The sequence below is a fragment of the Aquila chrysaetos genome, chromosome 22 (assembly GCF_900496995.4).
Source record: "Aquila chrysaetos chrysaetos chromosome 22, bAquChr1.4, whole genome shotgun sequence".
Taxonomy (NCBI): Eukaryota; Metazoa; Chordata; class Aves; order Accipitriformes; family Accipitridae; genus Aquila; species Aquila chrysaetos.
Window position 1 is genome coordinate 9976712 of NC_044025.1, and position 17823 is coordinate 9994534.

Below are 17823 nucleotides of genomic sequence, written 5' to 3' on the forward strand. Positions count from 1 at the left end.
TGTGCATTTAATTGAGATTTATGGGGGGGTTGCAATAGCAATTGATTATCAAAATCAGATTATTTATGGGGGTTTAGCAACTATACAGGAGATTAATGTTGCTTCCAGAATAAATCCTCACTAAATATATGCCTCCCCAGTAATCAGCTAATAACACGTCATCCTAATTATCTCATGAAAGGGGCACAGAAGCTTTGACAAATACTGAAAAGATATATTGTTGTCTGCAAATCAGCACCAGAAGGCCACAAGCCGCGCTCTGCCTCCAAACCACGGCTCCACTTGCATCCTCCAACACTAGACCATGGCTAGGGGATGCATCCAAGTCCCTGCTGCCAGCCTTAGTCCTCCACATGTCATGAGCAAAGACTAGATCTAGGATCCAGATGACACTTTGCCCAAAGACACAAGGAGGTTTGCACCCTGGGGCCCTGAGCCTGACCAAGGCAAGGTCAAGTCACTGCAGTCACTTGCATGGCAACAGGTGATGACATCAAGAGAAGAAATAGCATGGCTCCTAGAACGGGAAAAAGAAGGTTATTCGCAAGAGGAAAGGTGCATGTGTCCTGCAGTGGGGTACAGCTCTGTATATAAATACAGTTTTATACTCCTCTCTGCTGGCAGGTGGTGGTGGTGCCCCATTGCCCCATTAAACCTAAAGGGACTGTCTGTGGTGCAGCAGCTCCTCTATTTTCTTTAAGTAGCACTCGCTCATTAAAAAAATATGTATTGAAGATTAACAGTTCTGGCAGCAAGAGGCAAATAAAGCTGTGCCATGCAGCCAGCCCTGCCAGTTCCTCCCCCAGACCCCTGCACAAGGTGCTGCACAGCCCCATCCTGAGCTGGTGAGGGCCACCCCGTGCCCTGTCCTCTCCCCTCCCCAGACACCAGGATGTGTCACAGGGATGTCCCCAGGGACCTCCATCCCTGGGAGGAGGCAGCGGCTGGCCCCTTTGAGGGGCAGGAGGGTGCCCTACCACTCCCCATGGCCAGGGCAAGCGTAGGACCACTACTCCAGGATGCAGAGATGCTCTGGCAGTCACCATGGCAACCCCGGTACACAGCCGGCCGAACAAAGCTGACAGGAGAGAAACAGAGAGAAAAAGGAAAGGGAGGGGGGGGCAAAAAACAAAAAAAAAAAAAAGAAGGAAAGGGAAACAGTCTCAAGTCATGGAGCAAAGGCTGTGGCAGGAGGGAGTGACAGGGTGGGAAAGCACAGGTATTGTGGCAGAGGAAGAGAGCTGCCTTTAGGCTGCTCACCTTGGGATGACCTTCAGCAAGGTGACCCATAGCGTGCACCGAGTGCACCACCAAGACATCTGTTGGCCCCGCTGCGACCATCCCAGTTAAGGGTCCCTCCAGGACATGGCATGTCCTCCCTGCCAGTTCCCAGGCTGGCAGCCAGAGGCTGCGCTGCAGGACAGGCAGGCAGGACCCTGCTAGAGACCCAGGAGGCTGCAAGGAGCTCTTCCCATGCCCTGAGGCAGCTCTCAAACCCCAAACTGAAGAGACCCTTAAGGTGATGGACAGATGGGTGTCTTGGGCCAGGTTATTCAGCACCTTCCTTCTTTCTCTAACACAGATGGACTGGACTGGCCTAGCTTTTGGGTCACAGTACGTCACACACAGCATGCTAGCTCAGGGCTGCCCATACTCCCACTGCACCCCAGTTTTGGGGTCCAGGCCCATTTCTCAGCTCAGCTGTACCAGCTCTTTGTCCTGCTACTTCCCAAGCAGAGCAGGGCTGCCTGCATCCCCTTGAGCCCACAAGAAGGCATTTTGGAGGCCAGACTACCAAGACCCTCAAATGGAGCACAGAGCCCTTCAGAGCAATAGTCAGTCCCAACCCCACAACGGTGGGCCATCTCCATGGCTGGTTGTGAAAGGAGCCCAGAGGCAGCAGGGGACAGAGTATGCTTTGTCACATGGCTTGGGGCTCACCTGAAGCCCTAACCCAAGGTCAGGGTAGGGGCAGAGATGCAGCAACAAATACATTGACATAAGCCCTCATACTGCAAGAATGCAAGCTGCGTCCACTGCCAAAGCATGCTCTGCTCTCACTTCTCCATCCCACTTCATTAAAGGCAGAGAATTAAAGAACAGACATCAGGGTTTGGGTCAAAAAGCAGCAACTACAACCTCTCTCAGCTGGAATGGAAAATAACATCCCACTTGGCTGTTTATTCTAATGAAATAACAAATCCCAAAGGGAAGCTCCCCCTCTGCTGAGCTGCCCTCACAATAGCTGAATGGTAAACACAGAAACAGCCTCTTGCAGGCAGATAGCAAGTGCTGGGGTGGTGCCTCAGCCCACCGATTGCGGGGACGAGAGCGGGTGCCCAGGGAGCGGGAGGTGGTCAGTGGGGCTGGCTGTGCATGAAAGCCTGGCAGGAATGGGAGAAAAACTGAGAAAACTCCAAGGAAAAGCACTGGGTGAAACAGCTCAGCCATTTTAGCAAGAGAAGATGAGAGAAACTACTGAAGTCATTTGCACAGATGCTACAGGAGCAGCTGGAGCAGGACAGCAGGCGATGGGCACCTGCAGAGCTGCTGCTGCTGTGGGAGAGGAGAGCCTGTCCCCACTGCAGCACGGGGCTGTCTCAGCAGGTAAAAGCACACCTCTGCACCAGTGCTCACACAGCACGACACTAAGGGGGCTTAATATCCCCCCAGCCACATTCTGAGCCTCCGCTGGTAGGACACGGGGTGGCCCAGCGATGGGGCCAAGAAGTGCCAAGCAAGGCTCGGTGCTGGGCAAGGACAAACCAGGCTGGGGACAGTGGGGGACGTGGCAGGACGAGGCACATCTAGAACAATAAACTCCCATGAGCATATGAGGGGTTTTGGCACAGACGTAATCGTCTCCCCTCCTCCTTCCCGCACTCATGCTCTCCTCGGCTCCTGTGTACGCCCAGAAACACGACTTCAAAAGGAGGGGGGGCTGCCAGTGTGGGAAGCAGCAGGCAGACGTGGCTGTCTCCTGCTAAAAGCCTTTGGTGCCTTTCATCAGGGCTGGGGAAAAACAGCCTTCAACTGTCAGGCTGGAGGCAAATGGCCAAGCCCTGGCATCAGGTCCTGCTGCCCAGCAGCCCTGTGCTCCCAACATGGGCCAGCCACAGAGATTTAACCCTCCCTCCCAGACAAGGTGGGTTTAGCCCTCCCCATCCCACCTCCCTGCTATATATATGTAAATAAATCCATCTGTGTACAGTAAGCACCAGAGATCCTCTTAACCCTCCACGCTCTCTGCTCTGGAGTCAGGTCTAAGCACTGCCGCCCCATGCCATAGGCACGGGAATTGGGGCATTCTCCAGTAACAAACCCATTCATGCAGCTCAACTCGCCTGCACCGAGGTCACGGCCCCCTTCCCCGCTGAGATGTCCCTCCCAAGCCAAAGCGACGTCTGTCCCCAGCAGCCTCTGGAAGCCACATCTCCCAGCTCCTCATTAGTGACAATTAACAGGCAATCAACAGGCCCAGCAGAGCTGGCACTTTCCAGGGAACAAGTCCCCTTTCAGTGGGGGAAAATGAACATGTGCTTTGTTATGCACGCTTTTGGCTTAAATGAGCCAAAACCTGCCTGCCAAGGAACAGAATTATTTCCCAAACCGGACCCTTTATGCCACCTGACCAACCAAGCAGGGAGCGAGGGCTGGGGCAGCCGCAGATGACCTCTCTTGGCAAGCCCTTGCTCTGCCACGTGCCTGCACGATGCTCTCACAGCAGCCCAGAAAAGGGCAGGCAAGGTGGGAGCAGGGACTGGGGGTACTCCCTGCCTTGGGGAGGGTAACGGGCACTCACCAGCAAGGACTGTGCTGCTGGCTCAGAACCACCCGCTGCTCCTCCAGAAGTTATTTCAGACCAGGTGAGAAGCTCTTCAGAGTCAGCAGAAGCCAGCCAGGGCAGGAGGCACCTCTTCACCCTCCCCAGGCTAGGGGCTGCCCCGGGGTTTGGCAAAGGAGGTAGGGTAGAGACCTCAGCACCCACAGAGGGCAGTTGGTCTTGCACTTCAACTCCCATACTACAGCATTAAAAGAGAGCCGTGGCCTTGAGAAATACAGCGAGATCAGTGCACAGATGAGTGGCAACCCTTTGCAAGAGGCCAGCGCAAGGACCGGGCAGCACACGCTCTCTCGCTTTGCCATTCCCCAGCCGGGAGCCGGGCAGGGCTAACCCATCATCAGCCTCTGCTTCCCTGGGTATTTGCCTAGCTGATAAGGAAGAAAAAGACAAGAAAGCAAGCAAGAGGGAGATGGCCTGGATGTGACAGGCTAGCAAGTTTGACAGGGGAGTCTTGTTAGCAGCATTTTTTCCCTGCAGTTCGAGCAGGGGCAAAGCCAAGGAATGCTTCCCAACAGCCTGCACCAAACGAGCCTGGCTGCACAGAGCTTTAATTGCCAGTGACAGAGCAGGGGTGGGCAGCAGCAGCTGAGGGGTCCAGGAGGACAGACAGCAGAGCAGTGCTGACGGCTTCTGCCGCAGCACGAGCTCCATCCTCATCCCCCAGAACGGGAAAAAGTCCTGTTGTCTTTCCAGCCACCCTTCCTCCAGCACGAGGGGTGCATCTCACCCCACAGTGTGCCTGCCAGGGGCTGAGCTTGGGGTGTTTCAGCCCAAGGCTGCAACACCCCTATGAGAGCGCACCATGCCTTGTGCCACCGGGTATTTGGGACCACAGGTCTGGGCCAGTTTGGGTGCAAGCCTGCAGCTCAGCGGGGGCCCAGGGATGTGGGGATGAGCAACAGCCACAGCAGACCTCCACTGGCTCTCCAGGGGAAGGAGAGGAAGGATCTGGCAGATCTCTAAGCTGACTAAGAGCTCTGAGTGCCCAGTGGCTCTGCTGTACCAAGCACAAGCCAAAGCAATTAGCATTTCTTGGAGACACTCTGTGTAATCTTCCCTGAGTGGTGGGGAGAGCTGCCACAAGCACAGGGAAGGGCCTGGAGCCACTTCCCGGGACCGGGGAGATGCTGCGCTGGCAGTGACGCAAGGCAGAGCAGGGCTGTCCCACTGAAGGGACCTCCTGCCAGCAGCTCTGGAACTGCTGCTCCAGCCAGGTTCTGGGGAACTGCACCCTCACCCAGCCACAGCTCCAGACCCACCACCACCAGATCTTGCCTCCGGGTGCTGCAAGCTGTCAGGCAGCAGAGAGCCAGAAGACAGAACAGGGAGGCAGCTCTCAGCATCTTTCTTGGAGCACAGCCCAGGTGGGAAAGGCCACCTTGGGGAAAGCCAGAGCCAGGACCAACCTCACCCATCAGCTCCCAGGCAAGGCTGTCAGCCCGAGCCTCAAGGCAGGAAAGGAGCACGTATGAGCCTGGGGCTGTTTGAGGAATCACGCAAGAGCAGCAGCAGCCAGCCAGCCAACCAAGAGTCACAGATTATTTTTAATGGCTACTTGTAGAACACAGCGAGCACCCATAGGAGAGACAGCCTAAGCTGATGCTCACCCCATCCTTCTCCCCAGCACGTGCAAGGAACATCTCACAGCCAGGCTTTTTATAGGGTTTCCCATTCCCGCTGGGCATGCAGCTCAGCGGCTCAGTACGACCACACCACTCCCTCCCTCAGTAATCACTCACATGCCGTTCACGAAAGTCTTTCCATTCCCTCTCTAGCTGTTTCCTCTTCTCTCCTTATTAGGGATCCACCTACCTATCCATCTTCTCATTCTCTCCCCCTCTGTGGCTATTTTTAAAATGCCATAAAAGCTTTCAACTGGTAGCATCCTCAGGGATGCAAGGGATTTTATATGTAACCCATCACGAGCCGTCATCACCACATAACTCACCATGCAGGCAGTGACTTTTCTTTTTTTCAAAAGCAGGGGGGGGAGAACATCCACACTCAGTCCCTCGGCTCTCCCTAGCCAGCTCACCCAGGGCAGCACTGCCAGGCATCTCCTGTCCCAGAGGGGAAGGATCAGGTCCATCCCACTCCTCTCTGAAGGGGGCAGCTGGGCCAGATGGTGGGGCAACAGCGCAAGTCCTCTCAAGTAGCATCTGTGGGAGTATGAAAGGATGGTTTTGCTCACTGACTAAAAGACTCTGAACTGGGGATCATCCAGCTTCGTGCCTTAGCATCTGCTGCCAGATGGAGGAGGGCTTTCTTGCTGAGAAGATGGCTGGGCTCCTCCCTGTATGCCCATGCACACGTAAGCTGCTGTACTGCTTGGTTCCCATGCTGGTTGATGGTCAAGGGGTGGGGGATATTGGTGCCGCCAGCAAAACTCCCTCCAAAGGCACAGTCTGCCCCAAGAACTGAATCTGGTGACAGCCTGGATAGATAGCTAGGAACAAGGTTTTCCTGAGCAACCCCAACCTCCAGCCCAGCCTGGATGGATGGAGTGAATAAGCATTCAAGGACCACAGAGGCACTGTACCAGCACCACAGAAACCACTTTTCTCTCCTCAATCTGGTTATTCCCTACGGAAGAGCTGCCTCCCCCTTCCCTCCCAAACGTCTGGCCAGAGACCTGACACACGTACCAAAGACACCCCATTGCCCTGGCCCATCCATGCCACCTGCACTCCAGCACAGCTTGGCAAGAGCCGAAGGCAGCTTGCTAAATCTTTATTGCAGGGGGAAGGCTCCCTGGTGCAAGCTGTCTGGCTGCCGCTGCCAGCGAGGTGCGGGCATGCTGACCCAGCCGCAGGATGCCAGCCTCGGCGGCTGCCAGATGAAATTAGGCTGTGCATAACCTGAGAGGTGTCCTGCAGCGCGCTAATGCGATGACACGCTCCCTGTCACCAGCGGGACCCGCGGGAGCCCTTTTGACCAAGCGTTGGGTGCATCTGCGACAGGCAGCAGGTCTCCAGGAGCCCGAACTTGGTCACATCACTCAGATGATGCTTGGGTAACGCGGCTATTTATAGCACGGAGGAGGTTAGAGGGAGCTCATCTTACCTTGCTCCACCTTCTTCATCCTCTGAGGACCAGGAGCTGATGCAGAAGGTGCCGAGGCGGCGGGGGGAGCGGGGCGATGCGGAGGGACACCCCAGGGCCCCTGGCACAGCGCAGGGCAGCCGAGGTGGAGGGAGGGAAGGAAGGCTTTGCAGGGACCAGCGCTGTGCCGTGATCTGAGCACAGACGAGAGGCTGTGTGAGCGCAGACGAGAGCCGGGGAAGCCTGTACTCTATCACACTCTGAGGACTGCTGCGATATGAGCAGAGAGAGGGAAAATCCGGAGCAGAGCTGCCTGCTCGGATGGCAGAAGCCAGCGCCGAGCTGCACAGCATGCTGCCTGCCCAGACCTGGCTCCCACAGCCCTGCACAGACAGCTGCCCTACCTGGGCTGCATTTCAGCTGGGTGCTGAGAGCAAGCAGCATTTGCACCACCTCCAGAGGGGCTCTGGGACCTCTGCCTGCCCCAGCCCCCATTTCTTTCGGCCAGGCAAGGAGAGCCTTTCCATGCCTTTGCTGTACTCAGCACCTGACCGCTGATCTCCAGTTCGCAGGGCAAGCATGAACCATGGGGACCTGCTGTAGGTCCTTCCTGGCAGCCCAGAGACCTGTCTGCCTGTATAGTCACACACAGGCATCCCAGCTGATGCAGACCTTGCAGCCACACCAGCCTGCTGAGAAAGCCACTCACCGCCCCAGCTGGGCACCGCTGTGGCCAAGCCAGCCGGAGGTTATTTTACCCAGGAAGAGCACTCTGATTCGGTGCAGCAGGAGACAGGCAGGGCAGTAGCAGCTGACAGAGAAGGCCTGATCCAGCCCTGCCTCATGGCCAAGGCAAAGAAGCCCCTTCTTTTGGAGAGGGGTTGCTGGGGGGAGGCAGCTGCCCCTCTCACACAGCTCTGGGGCTTGGATGGGCTGCAGCTCCTGATGTGCAACAGAAATGGGTTTCCACACAGAGCTTCCTTCCCTCCTCCTCCTCTAAAGCTTTTAGCAGGGAAAAGTCCTCGACCAGGGGGTGAAACACGGCCGCCCTGGGCCAGCCATCCTGCTGGGACCCTCCCTGCCACTGCTGAAAATCCAGGCTGGGGAGCAGCTGCAACTGGGAGATCCCCACCACAGCACCCAACATGTCCCAGCAAGTGCTGCTGAGCCAGGGAACAACCCACTCGGTCCCCCAGCTGCTTTAAAAATAGCTCCCCTTCACAAGCAAGCACCCCTGGGCTGGGCAGTCCTCCCTGGGACACCTCTGTGCAAAGGGGTCCCCAGGGCTGGTAAGGGGATGGATGCCAGGAGAAAAGCAGCAAGATCTTCATGGTCAGCTAGTACAAAACACAGATGCTGGGAAGGACAGGCAGAGCCTTGCAACATGCTTTCACAAGCAAGATGCTACAAGCGTGTTGTGAGGGGTGCTGTACTGCAGAGCCTGGCACAGGCACTTCAGAGCTCACACTTTGAGTCCTCGTCTAGGTTATGCTTGTCTCATCCAGCAGCAGACTGCAGCCTGGCTGCCTGTATCTGAGAAACAGTCACATAATTCCCTACTGTGAGAATAGGTCAAACCCTGAAACTTAAATTCAGATTGCAATGGACTCAAGTCGGGGTGAGGAAGGGCTCTGAGGCTGGCATTGCACCAGAAAAGCCTTTCTTGCCCCACAGCAGTGTAGTGCTCTCCAAAATGTGCCACTTGTTGGCTTCTGTTCTTTCTTGGCAACAGGAGGGCTTCAAACCCTCAAGCACATGCTCCCCTCTTACACTGTCCTGTTCCTTAGAGTAACCTTCCCCCCCTGCAAGGACTTTCCCGGTTGTCCAAGTCTCAGAAACAAGATGATTCAAAATCAAAGTGGAGTAAAATGTCCATGAACAGAAAAACAAGTGATGCTTGGGGCTCAGAGGACCTTGCCAGGGTGGAAAGGGTAAGAAGAAAGGAAGGTCAGACAGGCTGCATAAGGAAGCCATAGTACCAGCTCCTTTTTCTTCCAGATCTCCGCCCCAGGAAGCAGAGAAGGCACACCAACTCCCAGACCAGAGCTTACAGCTGATACTGAAAAAGCATTCAGAAGACTATACCCAAACTGAAAAATGCATGTATAAACTATGGCCTACCAAAAACCTGAGCCACCATCAGATAAACGGTAACTGTGCACTCAAGTTTGCTGCCATGCTAGATCAGTTTGGTCCTGTTAAGCTTCAGACAGCCCTTTTCTAGAAAGCAAGGCATATCCATCAGGGCTCTGCATCAGTGCATTCAAGCTCTTCTACTTCCCCAGTGATTTACTGAGCCTACAGACTCAAGAGGCAGAGATGCTGGGCACAGGAGGACTTGGGACAGCCTAGGTATCCTCCAAGGAAGAATCACCTTCCCTGCTGCAGGCTGCCAGTTACCCTGCCATGCTTGCCCTGAGCTGCTCACAAGCAAACTTCCTGGGCCTGAAACATCTGGACTTGGGCTCTGCTTTCCCTGTGGCTACTGTGGTCACTCCCAGTCCCCTTTCATCCTGCAACGCTCTCTCCTTCCACCATCACTCGCCACCTGAGTCCTTGCCATCACCAGTCTATCCCGGGATGCTTTCTGGAGGTGCTGCAGTGCTCACAACTGAGAGGCACTGATGTATTTAGTCTAAAAATATCTAATTAGATGTTCCAACCACTTCATTATGGCACCGTCATGATAGGACTGCAGGGTCTGGCAGGAACTTGGTGGGTTTGCCTTCACTCCTTCGCAGCTTTGCAGAGACCAAAGGCAGCACCACACTGACTCCTTGCTGATAACAGGACAGTCTGTCATTAGTCCAGCCTGCTGGCATCACAAATACAGTTATCTGGCTAAACCAATTGTCACTTTGTCATTAGAAAACTTGCTATTTATTTTATAAGAGCATGGTAGGCCTTTGAAATAATTCAATTGCTTCAATTGACTTTGCAGCATGCACTTCATTGGCCTGCAGGGCCACTTTCCATGGCTTCTGTTCTTCAAAGGGCAAGCTGCCAAGAAAGATGGTTTGCAGGAGAGCCTGAACACAGCTTGGTGAGAGGACGAGTCCATCCACCAGCCTGAGGACAGAGAGAAGCTGCCCAGGCTCTGAATTTTCTGGCACCAAAGTGAATGCAAAGGATGATTGTCCCTTTGCTAGGCTGCCCAGGAGAACAGAGGGGACAATTTGTATCACGTTGTTTGTGGCAGCAGAGTCAGGCTTGGGTGTTGAGAGGACCACGATGTGGGTGGAGAGCCTGGAGTTCCCCTTGGTGCCCAAATTCTGCAAAATGCAGTGCTAGAGCCCTCCTTGGAGAAGCATGGATGCTACATAATGTTCATGGCTGGGTCTAGAGAGAACACACTAGGAAGGGAGCTCTTCATCTCTTGCAAGACTCTGTCTTGCATCTGTGTCCCTTCTTTCTTCTCTGTCCCACCTACACCCATACCTTGAACTCTGAGTCTACTCCAGTGCTTCTGAAAGCTCTCCTCCTTCTACAAGCCTCCTCCATGGTAACCTGCCAGAGAAGGAAGAGCTCGGCTTGGAGACCTGCCTCTTTCCCCACTGCATGTGAAAAGCCTGTCCAGCAGCTCCTGGGGGAGCAGGGGTGAGGGGTGTGAAGGTTTATCCAGAGCCAGAGCCCACCTCACCAAGCACCCAGGGACCAGGCAGCAGCACCACTGCTCTAGTCAGCATCTCAGTCTGCTGGGTCCTCCCTCACGGGAGCCGCGCTTTGTCCCCAGTTCACTGCATGCCTGTGGCAGCCTCTCCAGCATTGCAAAGATGAAACGGGAACCAGTGTCAACCAGGAACCACGAGTGCTATGACTGAAAAGGCTCATCTGTACCATAGCCCTCCATGCCCAGTGTCACCCCCACAAGAACTAGAGCCTCCCCACAGGGAAGACACTAACACCACTCATCACACTGACAGGCTGATCCCTTCGGGTTCACTGCACTTCTGAACACAGGAGAAACACCATGTCCTTCTCAGCAGGTCCTACCCACTGGGTGGGGAGACCTGGTGAATCACCCTGCCTGATGAGCTGTACAGAGCAGAGCTGGAGCTCCCAGAGATGTGCAGCACCATGTGATTTCTCTTTAATTACACAGGGACTTAATAGAGTTTGCTGGTAAACACCTTGTAACCACATGTGCCTAGAGATTACTGGGTAATTATGCTTAGTGGATCACCATGTAACAGGGAGCATGATTTAGGAAAGACAAAAATAACCAAGCAAACATGCTGCATTCATTAGTATCTGTCATGAAGCCTTCCTGCCCAAATGCTTAGCTGGCCAGCCTTTCCTCATGTCTCCTTTCTCAGCTTTCTAAGACTAGGGGAGCCTCCAAGCAGGAATTTGAGAGGTGCCAGGGGTTGGGATGGTCTGGGGAAACTTTCCACTTCGCATACCAAGCCCTCTGCAAGAGCTCTCTGTGCTCCGATAGGCTGTCAGCTGCTCAGAGGAAAGAGGATGGGGGATAGATGGTACTGGTTCCCCCCCACCCTGAATTAACTTGCCGTGGGGACAGATTCTGGTCCCCCTCTTCAGGGTGCATGTTGGAGACAGGAGTCTGGAAGATCCCTAGTTTGTGAACCAATTTCAATCACCCATTGCAATGCTGATCCAGAGCCTGCCAAACCCGGTTTGATTTGGGAGTTCACCGGGGTTTCACCTCCCCCAGGAGTTGCGCGTCTTTGCTCACACCAGCGTGGCCCATAACAATGAGGGGCACCTTGCTCCTGACAAGACCAGTGCCAAGGCTTCCAGCAGCCCCTCTCCCACCCCAACAGAGCTGGACCGAAAGAGACCACGTGCAAATGCCATCGCCCATGGGTCCCACCAGCGTAACCCCTACTCACAGACTGTGCTCACTGCATGGACCTGCAGCACCCAAACGTGAGGCTACCTTCAAAGCAGCAGAAGGGATTATTCACACTCCTTTCAGAGAGTCTTAAATCCCTGGGGCAGTTGACAACTTCAACTCTTTGCCTTTTAATGAGCACAAACACAGCATTGGTCACGTTAAAATCCCTGCACCAGGCCAGTTTCCAAGGGAGAGGTTGAGCGCAGAACGTAGGAGTTTAAGGGGTGATTTTAAGGGATGTTCTCTTGGGCAACAGTTTGTACTACAGGATCCAGGTTCAATGGAAGTGCAGAGCAGCACCAATAGACCCGTTTATGAATGTATGAATCCATTTGCAACCAATTAGCAGTGCTAACCAGAATGGGAGGTATAAATAGAGTAGCTAATGTAAATATCAACACTGTGCCCTCCAAATGCTTGCTGCACACCTGGTGAGCCCAGGAGGAGAGGCTGCCTTCCCAGCCAGCACAACCCTTGCACCCTCAGGGCCATCTGGTCTGCTCTGCAGCCCCAGGATATGAGTTTACACCCAACATCACAGGCCTTTTCTTCTTCCCCTTAAAAGCAAGATCTCCATATGGCTTTGCCTTCCCTGTATCATGGGAAAGATGACAACATGGGGCTTCCAACCCTGGGACCCATACCGAGGTGAAAAAACAAACCCCCGTCCCCTCAACAAGGGCAGGCAAAACTCCTGTGTGCTGTGCACGAAGCATCTTCAGAGATACACCTGTACAGTCCAGCAAATCCTGCAGAGCTTCCTGAAGGCCTCACAGATAGTTTTGCACAACAGCATGGCTTAAGGCCAGCCAGGGCCCACAGTCCCAGGTTTCCTGCCTCACATCAGCTTCAGACAGAATAGAAGCATTATCAAAATGCACCAAGTAAAATGGAAAGGAGTGGTGGGAATCACAGACCAGATGGTGGCATTTTATCCCCAGCTGAGGATTGGCCTCATTGACCTGCCAGCCCCCAAATTTTGGTTCTGCAGCCACAGGTACACTTGTATGTCATCACCCCACGCACAATTTGGCTTCATCATCCATCCTCCTCTTCCTGTGTCTCCCTCTTTCCTCATATCTGCACAGGTAGGGTCCTGTGCACCAGGGGAGAGACCAAACTAGGGAGGCTGGAGTGCAGTTGAGCCTGCTGGCTGGATCTCACCACACCTAAGCCCTCAGTCACTACAGGGGCTGGGGGAAACAAACAAACAAACAAAAAAATCAACACAGCAGCAGAGCTGGCCATGCCCTAGAGGCAGAGCTGCGAGCAGGGCTGGGAAGCCTCCGACCAACAAGTGGCACGAAGCTCCCCTGAGCCATTGGCAGCTAGCAAAGAGCTGCAAAAGCCATTGCAGGTCACCGCCAAGTAGCGTCAGTGGGGTGAAATAGAGATGAAACAGAGGGCACTGACACAAGACTCCTGGGCTCCTTTTTTGCCTTCCAGGCACATGGACCTAAGGGATACAGGCTGGATAGGGATGCGCAGAGCTCAGCAAGGCAGCAGTGAGAAGGGAGAGACAGCTTTTGGCAATATTCACACCAGTCACAGAACATGCTGGTGGAAGAGATGGCCCTGCACTCCATGCCTTGCTCACAGAACCAGCTAGTAGAGGATCATGCCATTGCTAAGAATGGACATGAGCCAGCATTTGGGTATGGGAAGCCCTGCTTTGAGCTCCTCAGCTACTGGGAAAGAGTCTGGAAGCCTAACAGGGCAGAGCCCACTGTCTTGCAGGGTTTGCACAGCCTTTGTACCAGGTGTGGTCCCAAAGGGACCATAAGTAATCCATAAGTAATCAACCCACAGCACAGGAAGTGATTAGCAGATGTTACAAAGTTCCCAAACCTTTACTAAAACACATGGCTACTTAGAAAGACGTAATGGCAATATTTAGGCAAAGATTGCAAAGCCATCCAAAGGGCTGGGCAAGAGCCACGGTGGCAGCCTGCTGCTGGCAAATCCAGAGGCTGAGGCACAGCTGAGTGATGTGCCCAAGGTCACAGAGCAAGGCAGTGGCAGAAAAAGGAACACCTCCCAAGAGACTCCTAGCTCTGCACTCGCTGCCTGCCTGGTGGCCTCCTCCCATGAGTCATGTCAGAGCCACAGGCAGGCAGCACATTTGGGTTCAGTGGAACCTCTTTCCATGTGGGGGAGGACCCAGTAAAGGAGCTTTGCAGCACAGTCAGATAGCTGTAACACACCAGTGCCATGAACAGCCCTTATCACTATCAGCAGCCAAGTTGGCTAATGAAGAGCTGGAAAGGAATCCCAAAAGGAGCTAACACACATTTGTCAAAATTGGCTTAGAGGAACCTTAATGGTCCCACCTGACCACCGTGGTCACTGACCCCAGCTAGCACTGGGTGCCATCCTAGCCCTCCGCACTGGACCCGAGCTCCTCACCCAGAGAGACAGAGGGAGGACCCTTTGTTATCAGGCATCCAGCAGGCTCAGAAAGAATCAGTCCCTATTGTTTCCTGCCTGGGCACTGCCAGCCCTGCTCCCCCGGGAGGGGGGCTAGCTCCTGTCCCAGGTGTGGCTGGTGCAGAGGGCACCTGGAAAGTTTTCTCACCTCTGACACAGCTCAACAGAGCTGGAATCACCTGTTCTGTTGCCTTGCAGCATGCCAAGGCATTTTTCACAGTGTTTTGCTTGGGAACCACCCCAAGCCCTTGGATTGAGAAACCTCAACACACCAATGCAATGGAGAAGTCACTGCTCTGTCGCCTTCTGCATGGGAGAGTCCTCCTTTCTTCACATAGCCTCTAGGACCCACAGGAGGGAGGGCACCTTCCTTGGGGAGGTTATCCCAGGAGAAAGACCCTCAGGTGGCCTTCAGCATCAACTCCTTTGGCTGGGGACTCACTGCTTTTAAAGGAATAGATCAAAGCTGTGCTAGCAAGGTGGGTACAGCTGTCACACATCATATCAGTGAGGAAAAAGAAATTGATTGCGACTTGATCAAACCTGATCAATCTTTCCAGACTTTGCAACAAGGACACAAAACCAGAAGTAACCAGACTAGTACCAGGTGCCAGTTCTCATCTTGTGCAGCACATTTCCAAGCTCTGCTTCTTTAGCAATTCATACACAGTGCATGAGTGCCTCTGTCCTTGTCTCTAACACACACAATAGAAACACCCGCATCCCCAATTGCAGAAGGTACATGTTTTTCAGTATTGCACCTGTGCTTTGCTCAGATCCCTGGTTTCTGTGTCTCTCCTTACCGTGCTCCTCCTCCCCATCGACTGTTCCCCCTATGTCCATTTATACGTAGGCAGTGGCATCAGCAAGTGAGCCTGCTGCCTGTCAGAGTGCTCCTGGCTCCCTCTCACCATGTTGCATATCGACATTTTAGTCCATGATCTGCCCTCCAAACCCCAGAAATACAAGCCAAGAAAAGTACTCAGTGGAGATAAGCACCGTGGCTTAGCACCTATGAAAGAAGGGCCAGCAAAGCCAGACCCTGTCAGAAAGCAAAAGGCAGGCAGGAAAATAAAAAAAAATCCATCCCATTGGGCTCGTCAACCCTGTTGTGACATTTTCTTTCCAATTCCTCCCAGCCAGATCAGTGCAATACCAGCCCCATTCCCACAGCAAAGGCAAGGGAAAGCCGTACTTACTGCTAGTGCTCATCTTGCCGGTCCTCCTCCGTCCTTCTCATTCAACAAAGGGGGCAAAGATGCTCTTTAAATCCTCCTTCTCTTCCGCCCCCCCCCCCCCCCCCGTCAGCGGTTGGAGGTTGCCTCTCTCCTTCCTAGGAGAAATGTTTCTGTGCGATCCGCCGGCTAACGCATCCCAAGGCAGCTCCGCGACCCGGCGCGGCTATCCTCCCGGCTGCCGCCGCTCTCGCTCCCGAGCTGCCGGACAGCAAGGTCAAGGGTGTCGGCGGCCGGGAGGGGGGCGAGGCGGCAAGGGGGACGCCCGGGTCCGGCCCGGGGGAAGGGTCCCGGCGGGGCCGCCGCGTCCCGGGCGAGGCGCTGCCATGCACTGCGGAGCGCGGCCGCGGCCGCCGCTCTTATAGCGGGGTGTGGAGCCGCGGCGGGGGACGCGCAGCGCCGCGCAGCGCCGCGCCTCTCCCCGCCCCGCCCCGGCGGCTCAGCCCGCGGAACGGCCGCGCCGGGCGGGGCAGCGCGGAGCGGCGCGGGGGGCAGCGCGGGGGGCAGCGCGGGGGGGCGGCCCGGCCCCGGGGCGGGGGGGGGGGGGGCGGCTGCGGGCCGCGCCGCCTCGGCACCGCCTCGGCACCGCCGCCATCTGCTGGGCACCGCCTGCCCGCTGCCCTGCCTGCGGTCCTGCCTCCCGGCCGGCCCTGCCTGCGGTCCTGCCGCCGCGCCGGCCGGCCCTGCCCGCTGCGCTACCCTGCCCTTCCTGCCGCCCTGGCTTCAGGCTTGCACGCTCGCCCTGCCCGCTGACCTACTCGCTGCCCTGCCGTCAGCCCTGCCTGCGGCTCCCGGGGGCCCCAGGCTGGTCCCTCCTTGCCACGGGGCTCCCACCCAGCCCTGGCTGAGACCGGCTGCCAGTCCCGCACCGCTCGCTCACCGCCTTGGCCCTGTGGGGGCTGAGCGTGCAAAGAAACGCTGTCCCAGGACGGGGCGGGGGATACCATTTACGCAGAAAAATCAGATTGCCTCTAAGTGCCGAGGTTGCCCTCCAGCAGCCGTCCAGGCTGGCCACCCCCGCCTGTCCTGGCAGTGCCACGCGAGGCAGCCCCGGGTGCCCGTCCCACGCCGGGAGCAGGGAGGGGGCTGTGGGTGTCTGCGCGGCATCTGGCTGCGGGACGGAGAGGGGCTCTTCCCTCGGCAAACAGCAAGGAGCCTTCTCTGCTGGCAGCACGTCAGGGTTCCCTGGAAGGGCTTCAAAGCCATTAGCTCCTTGTTTTGTTTGTCAGATGCTATCTGTCAGGATAAAGCCTTCCCCAGCGGAGCAGCTCCCAGGGTGCGAGCGGAGCGGGGCTGTGCCTGCCCTGCCTGCGGAGCCCCCGAGAAGCTGCGCTGCGATTCAGAGGCGAGCTACGATCTTGCCACTAATGAAAGGGGTTTTTCATGCAGCGTGACAGGCTCCACATCTCTCCCGCTCCTGGGGCTTGAGTGCCGCCCAGAGAGGGCCTTTTGCTTTCCCTTTCTCTTGCTGTTTTGTTTGCGGCAGCAGATGTTTGCGGTGACATGACAAGACAGGTAGCAGGTCGTGTGAGCTACGCCTGTGCTGCCGGTAAGGCAGCCAGCTCGCTGCAAGCCCTGCTGCCTGTCCCCTTCGGCTCTGTCCCCTCCCCAGAGGCGGCGGGTGTGTGGGAAGAGTGGGACCGGCAGCAGGGCCGGGGGTCCGGGGGTCCCTGCAGGGCTGGGGGGAACAGGCAAGGGGAAAGCCGTACTGCTGATTCAGCACGGCTCGGGCTGACCCGTGGCGCAGATTTGGGGCCCTCGGTGAAGCTTCCCTGTGCCTGACAAGTGCCCGGGGTGTCCCCTCGTCGAGAGAAGAGCGCAGGGCCCCGTCGCAGCGATGCTCACGCCTATCGTATCAATAACGTCCGTTCGGGGAGTCAATAAAGCAGATACGATGTGAGCTGGTCCCCACGGTTCAGTGAGCTAATTAAGCTTCTTCCGCTGACCTGGTTTCCAAATCTTGTTAACTTGCTGCCTTCAGAACAACTTGAAATTTCCAGCAGAGACGGACTGGGATTGAAGAGGGCTGCGCAGGAGGACAGGGTGCTTTGGCAGAGCTCAGGGGGCACCGGCTCAGAACCTCTTCCCCTCCGTCCCCTCCCAGCACCGCGGCAGGTAAGGGGCAGTGGGTGCCGCCAGTGGGGCAGGCCGGCAGGGCATCGGGTCCCCCCCGCCATGGTTTTTTGGCACTTGTGAGCTGACAGCAGGGAGCTCAAATTCCTGCCACCCCTCCCACCTTGGCCAGTGGCTCCTGCGCAGGGTCCCGGCCCCCAACCGGGCTGCAGCAGGGGCCTGTGGTACAGGGCACTGGTTGGAGCCCCTCACCATCAGCACTGTCCCAGGGTGTTTTGGAATAAAAGGGTGCTAGGGATGCCTGAGACAAGAAGTCAGAAATGAGGAAATGTCAGGATGTTAAC

General features: G+C 55.9%; 1 protein-coding gene across 12 annotated transcripts in view; it reads right to left on the reverse strand.

Annotated features, from left to right (window-relative positions):
* ABLIM3 (actin binding LIM protein family member 3) overlaps positions 1–15853 on the reverse strand; it is a 57141-nt gene extending 41288 nt beyond the window's left edge. For 10 of the 12 annotated variants that reach the window (XM_029998094.2, XM_029998093.2, XM_029998092.2 and 7 more), the window contains exon 1: positions 6908–6941. In XM_029998094.2, coding sequence (XP_029853954.1) covers positions 6908–6926 — 19 coding nt within the window. In that variant the 5' untranslated portion in view covers positions 6927–6941. Of the gene's footprint in view, positions 1–6907; positions 6942–15370 lie in introns of those variants that run through there. The other 2 variants (XM_029998083.2, XM_029998082.2) reach the window with 1 other exon arrangement.
* Between the last annotated feature and the right edge of the window lie 1970 nt (positions 15854–17823).